Below are 12,840 nucleotides of genomic sequence, written 5' to 3' on the forward strand. Positions count from 1 at the left end.
ACACAACCAAATGTTGTGGTGCAGTGGATAAGACTGCTTCTCCCTTAGTTAGAGGTCTCGAATTCAGGTTGTCGATATGAAAAATTTCTTGGTAGGGAGCACTTCTCCCAAATAAGGCCCTAAAGAATGCAAATTCGAAATAGTCGAACTCCAATAGAAATACTCAAAAGTTGAAATTGGTGTTTTTAATTCTTTCTGGGGCTAAACTAAACAGGGAAGAGGTTACGGGGATGAAAAAGGAAATAATAGAAACACCGAAACTGGAACTCTTCAATCTTCACAATTCCAAAGCCCCCCCTTTTTTTCTTTACTATAAAAGCACTTCAGAAAATGTTTAGCTGACATTTTTATTCAATCTATCAATCGAAGAAGAGTTACAAAGCTCAAAACCTAGTCAGGAGAATTTGATTTTTCGAGTGTTGTTGTTCTCTTTGTACCTTTTTCAATATACATGTAGCTTTGCCTAGTTCATCTGGTTGATTCCTCAAGCTGCGATCAGGTAAAAAACCCTAATTCTCTTACTTGTCTCCAAAATTCTCATATGTCACCGCTGTTTTTTGTTTTATAAACCCTTTTTCTGTGAAAAAAATTTGATCTTTGGTTGTTGGAACCGTCAGTGGCTTGTAATTGGAGTAGATTGTAACTGATGATAGATTTGTCATTTATGTTTAGCTTCATTTGGAAACCTAACTGTGGTTGTTATAAATAGGGTTCTTCTTTCCTTACCCTTTTTGGGTGTAGAGTGATAATAGAGTGACTAGTTTCTTGTTTAAGAATGGAAATTGTTTGTAGATTATGGGGCTTTACTGTGTCATTGAACATTGGAGGAAGGATTTATGAGGAGTGATGATGATGACTTGTGTAGAAGAGGGTGAAATGGAATTTCTTTTACCTAAAAGTTTAGTTTGGTTTAGAAGGGACTGGATTGTTTTTTCTGGAAAATTTCTGAATTGAAGGTTGAAAGTTAAAATTGGAGAGGTTAGGGGGAGGGTTTTGGTGGTGGTTTCCTCCCTTGTCTGGGACTCCTTGGTTTGACCGCCACATTGGTGTACTTGTTGCTTTCAGTCTTTCGTTATTGATGAATCCATAGCACACTAAGAAGTGCTGTTCAGTCTTCCTGGGGGGTGGACTCCACGAAGAGGTTCTTCTTGTCTGTCCGGAATGAGATTCGGATACTCTAGTATATTTATTTCTTGACAAGCCATTGGCCTAGATGGATATGAGATGGATGAACTTAAGTACCTGAGCTTAGACAATGGGCTTGCTCTCTAAAGCCGTTAGCTCCTTTATTAGTTGCTTGTTTTTAGTAATTGTGTACTACGAAGTAGGAACTAATGGTGACAAGATACTTCGAGTTATTCTTTTGAAATTATGCAATTGAGTGGAAGTTGGAATTGAACATTTTGTGCTCTTTGTTTGTTCTCTTTCTTTATGATGATGGATTAAATGTTGCTGCAAAATCTTGGAGGCTTTGATATTAGTTATGCATTTTCTAGATTTTACTTTGCAATTCTGTGCAGTTTGAGAAAGAAGATGACAAATCCAAATAATGTTGAGCTGGAGGCAGCAAAGTTTCTCCATAAGCTTATTCAAGAATCTAAGGATGAGCCGACTAAATTGGCTACAAAGCTTTATGTGGTGAGTATACATCTCTTATGTTGTATGTTTTCCAAAAATTCTAGTTATTCACCTGTATTAAGTTGTACTACTCATGACTCAGATTTTACAACATATGAGATCCAGCGGGAAGGAGAGCTCAATGCCTTATCAAGTAATATCAAGGTATAGCGTCTTAAACTCCGTCCATATATTTAGAGCATCATAGAATTTATTGCACATTTCCCACCTTTTATGGTCCCTACCCCTTTGTCAATCATCTTTCTGTTCAATAATTGTGTTCTCGATCATTATATTATTGTACTTTCCAGCTATGATGGGAAAGTATAACTGTCACAGTATAATGGTAGTTGCCCATGATACTATGCCTCCTGGATTAACAAAAATGCATCCTAGTGCTGTGGTTGGCTGGCTGACGCTAAAGCTACTGAATATTGATTGTGATAGTTCAGAGTTCTCGATACTCATCTCTGACATGCTGTACTGTTACAGTTTTGTTGACTTCCGTAATTTCTCTTTTATTGATTCAAGGGCTATGGAGACTGTCGTCAAGCAACATGGTCTTGATATTGAAGCTTTAATGTCCTCACGTCTTCCTGTGTCTGCTGCAGCACAAGCAGGAGAAGCTGCATCATCACAAGTAGCTGGTAGAATGATACTTGTTGCACTTTAATGCACTTCACTAATATGTATTGGCAAGAAGTCGAAGCCATGTTTTGTTGGCTATTTTTATATTAAACGAATCGAGTGTTATTGCAGGATCTTCACAGAGGCCAGGGGTTACTAGAGACTCCAAAGCAAATTTTCTGGGAAATGAGATGGGTAGCGGTCCAAGCGGCAGCGGACATGGTGTTTATCAAGCATCTGCACCCCACATAAGTGGTAAGTACAACGATTTGTCTGCTAACTTGCAACTTGCAAGCATGGCAAATCATTCATATTGTCTAGTGTTGGGGAAACTAAAATATTAACCGAACAAATGAAGATTACAATTTGATAAAACTTATGTAGATGACCAATATGCATTTGGAACTGTGCGTTTTCTACGTATAATTTAGGAAGGAGAAGAAAATGAAACAACAGATAACCATGTCTTGTCGCCAAAGATTTGTAGTAGCTTGGTTTCTAGCAATTTAATGCTATTGGTTGATCATGTTATTAAACCACTTTGATATATGACACAATATCAAGCAACAGTCTTACTCCCAAAGGAAGGCTCGGTGGTCAAAAAGTTGGGGTACAGCTGTGAGAACCACAAAATGAATATTAGAAATGCAACACTAGTTGAATCCTTCCTATATGTCTAAGCTTTGGTGGATGGAGTTACTAGATGCTTATGTTGTAGGAGGTAGCATGTCTTTGGTGGATTAGTTGATGTGTAGTGGTGTACGCAAATGTGAATACATCTTTTACTCAAAAAATCAGGGTCGCTTGCTATTGAAGCCTTGTTTTTGTAGATAAATTGGAAATTGAGAGTCAACAATATTTAAGTTGTTGGACGGGTTCTTATTTTGCTTAAGGAGCGAGTGAGTGAGTGCAGCACCCAAGGGTGTGGTTAACGAAGTGGAGGAGAACCAAGAGGTCTCAGGATCAAATCCTAGCGGAGACGAAAACACTAGGTGATTTCTTTTCATGTATCTGAATCTTGGTGGACAGAGTTACTTGATATTTGATCTTGGCGGGAGGTAGCAGATATCCGTGGAGTTTGTCGGGGTGTGCATAAGCTGGCCTGTACACCATGGTTAACAAAATTGGAGTGAGTAAATGCAAGTTAACCATATTTTTGAGGGTTTGATTTTTTTTATTAGTTTGTTTAATGTTGGGGAGTTCCCGATAATATAAGTGTTCTACCAAAAAGTAGAAACCTAGGTTAAAATGTAGTTTTCCACATAAGACGTTATACCTATCTATTTATTGAAAAGTGCCACTCAATCATTAATCCAGAAAAGAATCTCATAGTACACTAAAATGAAATCAGAGACATGATATTCTCCACATGTACAAAAACATTTTCGATCACTTAAAAATCTCTCCTATTTGTCTTCCTTCATATTACCCACATAAGAGCTAGTGGGGCTATCTGTTGTTCCCTGAGTCCTCTCTCTTCTATAAACCCAGCTACATAATGTCAATTTTATTGTAGTTGGAATGACCTACTGTATTCTAAACCAATTCCGAACTTCCACCAAATGTAGTAGCTACTTCACAATGTAATAAGAGGCAATCTACATCTTCTCTTGAACATGTATACATATAGCACCAACTGACACATATGTGATCTTCCTCTTCCTTCCTTTTATGTCAAGTACACAAAGAAGCACACTCTTTTGGTCATTCTGGTAGCAGAATCGTGAGATGCAGGAACACCATTTCATCCTGCACGATCTCATCAATAGTTTTTGGTAGTATGATTCTACTGAGAATTGTCCATCTCTCCCCATGTCCCTCATCTCATGCATTTGCAATGTGTTCCTGTTTATATGGTAATCCTACAAGGTTCTGCTATTGACCCATTTCCCAAATATTGTGAGTTTCTCTTACATGTGAGATCCCAATGCAACAAAAAAAAAGCACCCGTCATGTACTTGCACCACCAATACTATCTTGGTGGCGACTCTTCATACTTGTACAATTAGGCAAGTAATTTTCAACATGTTCTCTTTACGCCACCTATCACACAAAATCTTATTTTGCTTCAGTAATGTGGCTGCTGAAGTCTTTGCATTCCTACATAAATGCACCTCCAAAGTCTATGCCCAAATGGAAATTTTTGCATCCCTCTGTTCATCTTATGGACAATTTTGTTAGAGAGGAACAAAGTTTGCTTTGAAGGCAAGGGTACTCCCATTAGTTCCATAAATAGTTTGAGTCAGTTTATTGATTTATTGGATATGCTTGGAAGAAGAGGTTACGAGGCTGCCTTTTGTTTTATGGTGTTATTGTTTCTTCTCCTATACCTTCTTGTTACCATTTAATAAAATCTCTTACCTTATCAAAACAAAAGGTTACGCCTGAATGGAAAGTTGATCTTTCTAGCCCTCCATTCCCCGTTGGCACTTGACAGCACCATACTTTTCTGCCATCACTTCCCTTAAAAACGTGCTCCTCCATCCCAAATCTTCAAGTCCATTTTTCTAGCAGAAGTTTGTTGAACTCCTCGAGGTCTTTCACTCTGAGTCACTTGAGCCCATCCCACTTTTTCGGGGATGTGACAGCCTCTAATGACTAATCAGTTATCTTACTATAAGTATATTGCCTAGTTCAAATTTCTCCAGAGTGTTTCTAGAGTTTTACTTGATTTGACTCGAATCCTGAACCTGATCTTGAATTTGGCTTTGGTTAATGATGCTGGGGGGGGGGGGAAGGTTCTAATTTCATCAATGCTAGCCCAGTTGAGACTTCTTCATGCCCAATCCGGTGGGCCCTTGACTTGCCCCTATCTTAACCTTTATAATTCACCTGTCTTCCCCAGTCCTTTTAATATTACATAATAACAAATAAAGTTTAAAGAAAGTTAGCTCTTTATTTGTTTATCTCATCCTTTTTTCTTTTTTTTTTCGATCTTCATTTTGACGAGTACTCTTTCGCTTTCATGAATGTTTGTTATGTCATTAGCACTGGCCATTCTAAGTGTAGGAGCACTGTTGATATCGCCTGTTGAGCTGAGTGCAAAATTTCCCCTATCAGTAGACATGAAAACTAGTTGTACATTCAGGGTAGTTTAATCATTTAATGTCATAAAGTGCTATTCTAATTCAGGTACAGGTGTCAAAGTTCCTGTAATGGCGTCTCCTGCTGCAAATTCATCTCAGCCAGTAGAGGCAGGAATTTCAAGTCCAATGCAGTTTGGAAGTCCTTCAATTGATAATCATGGTTATGCTGCAAAATTGCACAAAGATGGAAGCACAGAACCTTTCTCTGGTCCCACCTCGGCTGATCTTGTTGCTGGCAGAACTGCAGCGGGAAGAGCAATAGAGCATGAAGGAGGATCTAATATGTTAGGAAATGCTGGCAAGATCAGTCAGGTACTTATTTTCCTTCTTTTCACATAATGGCTGTTGGTTGTTGAATAGTTTTGTAAATGTGTCATCTGATAATTACTATGTTTATGACATACTGTCTTGATTTGACATAAACAAGTCCTCATTTATTGTATTGAATAAAAAGGTAAGTGGTTACTTTTGATGAAGGATTCACATTATTTCTGCATTTGGTTACTACTTAATAGCTGCTCTACTTGCAACTTTGACCCAACACTTAAGTGACAGGAAACTCCTTTACTTTTTTTCCTGATAGTTAAGCTTAAGGGAGGAGGGTTCTTAGAAATGGCATGCTTCACATGCAGTGTTATTAGAAGAATTGACTACTGTAATGCTGGACGTTTTATGTGATTTGATTCCTAGTAGTGGGAACTATGTTCATATGTTATCTAGTGGGGAACATGCAGACACAACCAACCATCTCTTTTTACTTTGCAATTGGACTAATCAGCTTCGGAAAATCTTCATTAATTTGAGGAGGGGATCAGATGAGTGATGCCAGGAAATATGAAGGAGATGCTAGATAGTTGGGCCAGAGGTGGAATTTAATCCCACCAGAAGGAGAGGTGGAGGATTGTCTGAGCATGTATATGGTGGTCTGTGTGGAGAGAGAATTCAGAAGTGTTATGAGGATAAGCAATGCAATATCAAGAAGTTGAAAAATGTTTACCCCTTCATTAATTTTGTTACTTTTGGTGTAAACAGGATTTTCCAATAGAAATTGAAGATATTTTTGAAGTTTTAGACTACATTTAAGAAGGAACATAGACAGGAAGCTTTCCTTTATTTTGTAATGTCTATTTTGGGGGACTATACAGTTGGTAAAGTATAGCTGTTAATATATAGAATGTTAGCATTATTAAAAAAAATGAAGAGATCCATTGGAGGAATATGGAGACTAGTTGATGTACTGAGTGTCCCGATATCGAGCACTATCATAGAAAACAGTGAGCACTCCTGCCAAAGGCTAGTCTACATATAGATGTTTGGTTATACCTTGTCTTAACTGGGGATACTGTTATGGTGTACCCAATTGCTTCTTTAACTAGGTAACAAATGATGATCTGGAACCAGCTAATACAGAAGTCTAGGCAAAATTAGAGGGCCAGGATAACATGATTTTTTCCGTGTATCTGTTTTATAATTTGTTTAGTTGCATTTTCATCATCAATATAAGTTCCTAAGATTAGGAGAAGATCTCCAGATCGAGGATTACAACATTTTATTAACTAGTGTAAAACTATCTTTATTATTATTGCAGGCATCCCATGAGCACCAATAGAAGGATATCCAAAAAACTGAACTTCATTATTTTCGTCTCTTGTAGTTGTTGTTATGAATCCTTTCCTTAGCTTTTCAAGTTAGATGAGTTTTGATCTTCTTTCCAACTATTGCTTGAGCTGGACTGCATAGAACAGAGGACCTTCTACTATGTTTAGGCTTCTCAATTTCGAGAAACACATAGATTGTGATAGTATTTAGTTGGTTTTCTTTTTCAGCAGTATCTGTTTTCTCTGTGCTTCATCTTTGCCTTAATTTGTTTGTGCTAACAGGGGGGCATGCCCAACAATGTCCCAGAGAAGAGTATACTTAGAAGTGAAACAATCAGAGATGCAGGGATGTTGTCTGTCGCTGCTCAGGCTCCTGTATCTACCATGCCTTTCAAAGAACATCATTTGAAGCAGCTTAGAGCACAATGTCTTGTGTTTTTGGCTTTTAGGTATGTAGGATAATGAAGTTAGATTCTAGTGTTTGTCATTATGCAAAGAAGTTTTTGCTTTCGGCTGCCACAGTTTTCAATATCTCTTCACTTATAGGAATGGTTTAATGCCAAAGAAGCTTCATCTTGAGATTGCACTCGGAAACTTCTATCCGAAAGAAGGTATCTGCTGCTTAATAGCTCTATTTTTTTCTTGCTCTGATTCAAATGTTATATAATCTGTTTCATGTGCTAATGTATGGTGTTCAATAGATCGCAGAGAATTGGTTGACCATAAAGGAAGGGAGCAACTGGTTACTGACCAAGGCAGTGCATCTGAAGTCACACGGACATTTGGAGGAGCTGGCGAAACTGACAGGATTTCTTCTGGTCCTACACCTTCTGGAATTCTTACCGATACAAATTCATCAATGGAGGCTGAGAATGCAAACTTGATGGAAGATAAAAATGGTCAGCTTGATCCTTCTGAGCATGCTGACGAAAGGAGACCTCAAAGAAAAATGAGAATGATTCAGGATGCTGAAATGCCCATCCAGGATGCTATAGAATCACAGGCATCTGCACTTAGAGGAGTTCCGACTGATCCGAAATCCTTTCCTCCCTATAATCATGAGAATGCTCCTGCAAATACTGAACAGCTTGGAATGTTTCCTCAAGCTTCCTCTGTTATGGGCACAAGCAAGCAAATGAAGCCTGATCTGAGTGGTAGGAGTGGAACTGAGGCTTCAAAGGTATCACCAACTGCCTCTGCCAATACCCATGGATCGGGTCTGCTAATGAGAGATAATCATACTGGTCAGTCTCAAAATCTTGTTGATAGCAATGCTCAAGGAAATCGACATGCTGATAGTAACTTACCTAGTTTACCCTTGAGGCAACAGTGGAAATCTGTTCCTGGAGTAATTAATCAGAGTCCTACAATGATGCAAGTGAAGGATTCAAATATAACGCTGAAAAATCTGTCACAAGGTCTGAATAATATAAGAATTTCACCTCTTATCTATTTCCTTACAAAAGATCACCTTCCCCCCTTGGTTTTTAGCTTTGGGAATCTAAGTAAGACGAACTTCTGTTATAACTTCCATGCACAGATGCAGATACCACCTTTGTTTTACTTGCTTTTCTTTTTCTTTGCCATTATGGTGTGGTCAAGTCCCGTCCATGGGATTGATGTTCCTGTGTGCTGAGTGTACATACATATTTCTCTTTGTATGATTAGTTATTGTTCTAACATCTGCACATTGAGTTCTAACATCTGTGCACCAAGTTAATTTACAGTGCAAGAAACAGATCAAGAGGATGATAATATTTCAGCATCCACGGATAGGTTATCATCTCCAAGGCATACAATGCTGGAGAAATGGATTCTGGATCAACGGAAAAGGAAGCTTATTAGTGAACAGAAATGGTCGAAAAAACAGCAAAAAACAGAAGAAAGAATTGCTGCTTCTGCTGAGAAGTTGAAGGTCTGTTATCGAAAATCCTTCTTCCTTATGAGATGCAATGCTCTTATCAGGATTTCATGTAGACTGAATTATGGGGTGAGCTTTGTTGATACTGATTAGATTGGGTACTGTCTTAAGGCTTACTTCTGGTGGAATATATACAAAGCTACTCTTCATCAAAAAATTGGATATATACAAAGTTACTCTTCATCAAAAAATTCCAGAGATTCTCAATTGTTTCTTAATTCCATTTTGAAATGGTCAAAGCAACTGCCGACTGTGTAGGCTGTGCAGATGAAGAAAAACTGTTTAGTTGGTCATTTTTCTACCTTAGCTGCAAAATGTTAAATTAAACTGCATAATGAGCGCAAAATGATGTCATTGATGCCAAGATAATAAGCAATTGAAGCTGGCATCAATGACTTTAATGTTGCATAGGTCTTTTCTTTATGGATCTTGAGTGAGTCTATGAGTTACATTATCCCTTAAGAAATGGATTTCATTAAACCTTTGCACAAGCTATTTTTGATGCTTTAGACCCGAAGATTTTTGAAAAGTAGACTTGCTTGTATTTTTGGATATTTCTACATCCCATGAGAATTGGGTACTTATACATGGAGTCCTATGACTAATTAAGGAAAGAGAATCAATACAATAAAATACAATGGAATAACATATTCTATTCTCCCATTATTGAGCTTTTCAATCAACAATGTCCTCCAATCAACACAAACCATTTGATGATATGCTCTTCCAGCATGTGATACACATGTGAGAACTATTATAAGCATCTTTAATGTCTGTAGATTGCTGCGACCTGATTATCTGATAAATGACTCTTACATCCCGGTTAAGATCGCTCGCATGTGATAAATACTCGTCTTCCTTTATGTGGCAGGAATCTGTGAGCTCCTCTGAGGATATCTCTGCAAAAACGAAAAGTGTCATTGAGCTGAAAAAGCTTCAATTGCTGGAACTGCAGCGTCGCTTACGGAGGTAATCAGTCTTGGCTTGCTTGCTTACTTTTTATGTATATCTAGATTTAGGGGTGCTAATCATCCCCAACCCGCTCACTCCGTATACTGGTTGGGTCATTACCCACTTGTTAAGTTTACTCAACGGGTTGAGTTAGAAATGACCCATCAAACAATTGAGTCGAAATGGGTCAAAGTACTGCAACCCGATGGGTCAAAATGTAACCCAACCCAAACAAGCAAATCATATTAGTAAAAGGAACTATTTCTTGAAACTCGGTTCTTTTTTCATGGGAAACAAGTCTAATTGATCAAAGGTAATTAAGCTAGCTAATCTAAGAAGTTTGATCTATTAATCATTTTAATTAAGGATGAAATGAAATCTTATAAAGTACTACTACTGGGTAGATGCATGGTTGGGACACAATACTCTTAAAGAGTAGTTCTCATATATTTTTTTTAGAATACCAACTCTCAACACAATGTAGTAATTGCAAAATTTTATTCAACAATAAGGGTGCACTCTCTTTCTTAGAATAAGGAATGTAAATGATTGGGAACTCGAACTAGTATGTCTCTTGCTTCAGCTGCTAAGCAACAGAGTGTTGGGCTGCAACAAAGCTGATTCTATTATATGGAAGGACCATCCCGAAGGTCTCTTTATGGTCAGAAGCTATTCACAAAGCTGGATTTAAGTGACAACAGGGGTTTTTGGCCTTGGAATTTTTTTTTGGCTCAGCTAGGCACCTTTGAAGGTCTCTTGCTTCTCTTAGATTGTGGCTATAGAGGGTTGCCTCACTCATTCCAACCTTCGAAAGAGGAAAATTCATCTTTGTAGTAGGTTCCCATGTATGAAGAGCACTCTGAAGATGGTGGCTACTTCTTTTGCATTGTAGAGTTACTACTCAGTTGTGGGTTCTTTTTTTGTCGGTCTTACGCATGTCTACTACCATCAACTTCAATATACCCACCCTCATCCATCTACCGGACCAAAGTTGTTTGGCAACACCCTCCACATCCTTACTCACTTTTGTCTCTTGCAAGCAATAGACATCATCCCTCCATTTCAATCAAGAGCTCTTAACAAGATTCGACATTACTAGACAGTATTATTACTTTCATTTGAGTGTCAGAGTAAGAGTTCTCTCGCTGTTCCTCACTCCTTCCACTTCCTCATTCAGTCTGGACTGTAAGTTCTTCAATTCATTTTTTTGCCAATACCTCTGTGTCTAGGTGTTGACACTGTGCTATGAGCTGTCTGCCCCCTTTCTCTCCATCACAGCTTTCCTTTCACCAAGTCTCATCAATAATGCATGTGTTCCCCTGAAACCTTCAAAAGCTACTCTGTTTTTCATGGTCAACTTCAAAATATGAGAATTGACCCAGCTGGATGCTTCAATCTTGCTATCAGTTGGTTCCCTTGATTTTGAGTGGCTAATGTCAACATCGTGATTATACCTCCCCTATTTCCTTTGTTTGGCCACCCTTACTGTTTTCTCTGATAATTGGTTATGAATCCCCTTGTTTGTTGGATACTTTGCCTTGAGAGAAACAGAACCGAGTTGCCAACTCCTTTATACCATTTGGCCCTTCTAAAAGCTTCTCCCCCCCCCTCACACACACGTGCCATATTTTTCTTTTTCTTGATATGATCAGCAGTGCTAATTTTTTGCCCATATTGGGAGTTGGGTTTTGTTCAATATTGAGAGAGCTATGGCCACCTTTTCATTTAAAGATCTGCTGGCCTCCCCACGTGCCCTCTGCATCAACACGTGTTATGACAGCTGCGCTGTCTGCTGCTGGTCTGCTTAAAAGAGGCTCCTCCTCTTCATCCAGCAGTTTTATCTCGCGACTGCTGGATAAAATCTTCTCCTGCAAACACCTTGACCAGCCCTTCTCTACTTCTTGCCTATTTGAGATGATTTCTTACTTTTGTCTCCTCTTTTGTGTCTACCCAGCCACCACAATGGTGTCCAATGGCCTTGAAGACTTTCTGGGCCCAAAATTGTAGTGGTAGACCAACAATTCTAACCCAAGTAGAGCTAGGTTTACTCCTCCCACTAGCTGTACCTCCCGTCAGATTCCACCATTAAAGGGTAACTGCAGAGTTCTTCCAGTCCCAATCTCCTTCGGCTACTTGCTTCGCCGTGGACCTGGGAGCAAACTCAAACAGGAAGTAGGCCATCTCATAGATGTTTAATCCATGTGCTTGCTTCCACAATCTATTAGTCCATCCCCTGATTTCTGATAAAGTTGGTGTCTCACTGATTTTAGCCTCAAAAGCTCTTCTCTGAAACTTCACTGCACTCCTCTGGGCTGTCATTAATGCATATTCTATCCCCCTTCTTTATTATCTTCTCTGCCTCTGATTCTTTAGCATATCAGCATAAGGAATGTTTCTGTCCATCAACTTGTGTTTCCCAAAGGTTAACCACATTCCCGTGGCTGTTGATAAATCTCCCGACATTTTCTGCAATATTTATCCATCCTAAATTAAACGTCAATTCAGGGACGATAATAACTGACCTCCTTCGCCTCTCACATTTTGTTATAGTTCCTAGTAGAACACTTCTGAGAAGACTATCTTTTCTCTTCCACTGCTTCACCATATTCCCATTTGTCTGGGATGCTTCTTGGAAGGCCTGAATAATCCATCCCAGAGTCTCCACATTTAACGTTGTTCTTGTGTAATTTCTGTTTCTTTCTGTTCAGTTTTACCATTCCCTCGCTGTTCCAGCTGTTCTCGTGATGCCGTAGGCCGTGGAGCCTACCACAAAATAAATGATGTTGTCAATCTTTGTTCTGTCAAAAGAAGAAAGAAAGAAAGGGGAGAAAAGTTCCGGCAATAAGAAGGATTACTGGAAAGGAAGATAGAGAGAGAGAGGGCTGAGAATTTTCCTCGATAATTGTGCCGGGGAGAAAAGTAATCAAACTATACTTCTTATAAATCATATTTTCAGAAGAAAAAACACTCTTGACAAATAAACCAGTAGGTGTATACAGCAGACTTGTTAAGTTGCTGGATTAGGAGGGGGGGGGGGGGG

General features: G+C 38.8%; 1 protein-coding gene across 3 annotated transcripts in view; it reads left to right on the forward strand.

Moving 5' to 3' along the window:
• The first annotated feature begins 329 nt into the window (after positions 1-329).
• LOC107004072 (chromatin structure-remodeling complex protein SYD) overlaps positions 330-12,840 on the forward strand; it is a 31,539-nt gene continuing 19,028 nt past the window's right edge. For 2 of the 3 annotated variants that reach the window (XM_015202298.2, XM_027913067.1), the window contains exons 1-11: positions 330-499; positions 1,521-1,638; positions 1,721-1,782; positions 2,149-2,264; positions 2,377-2,499; positions 5,377-5,642; positions 7,211-7,377; positions 7,475-7,539; positions 7,630-8,346; positions 8,656-8,843; positions 9,721-9,818. In XM_015202298.2, the coding sequence (XP_015057784.1) occupies positions 1,534-1,638; positions 1,721-1,782; positions 2,149-2,264; positions 2,377-2,499; positions 5,377-5,642; positions 7,211-7,377; positions 7,475-7,539; positions 7,630-8,346; positions 8,656-8,843; positions 9,721-9,818 (1,907 nt within the window). In that variant the 5' untranslated portion in view covers positions 330-499; positions 1,521-1,533. The remainder of the gene's footprint in view (positions 500-1,520; positions 1,639-1,720; positions 1,783-2,148; positions 2,265-2,376; positions 2,500-5,376; positions 5,643-7,210; positions 7,378-7,474; positions 7,540-7,629; positions 8,347-8,655; positions 8,844-9,720; positions 9,819-12,840) is intronic. The other variant, XM_027913068.1, reaches the window with a different exon arrangement.

This window comes from Solanum pennellii, chromosome 11 (genome assembly GCF_001406875.1).
Source record: "Solanum pennellii chromosome 11, SPENNV200".
Classification (NCBI taxonomy): Eukaryota; Viridiplantae; Streptophyta; class Magnoliopsida; order Solanales; family Solanaceae; genus Solanum; species Solanum pennellii.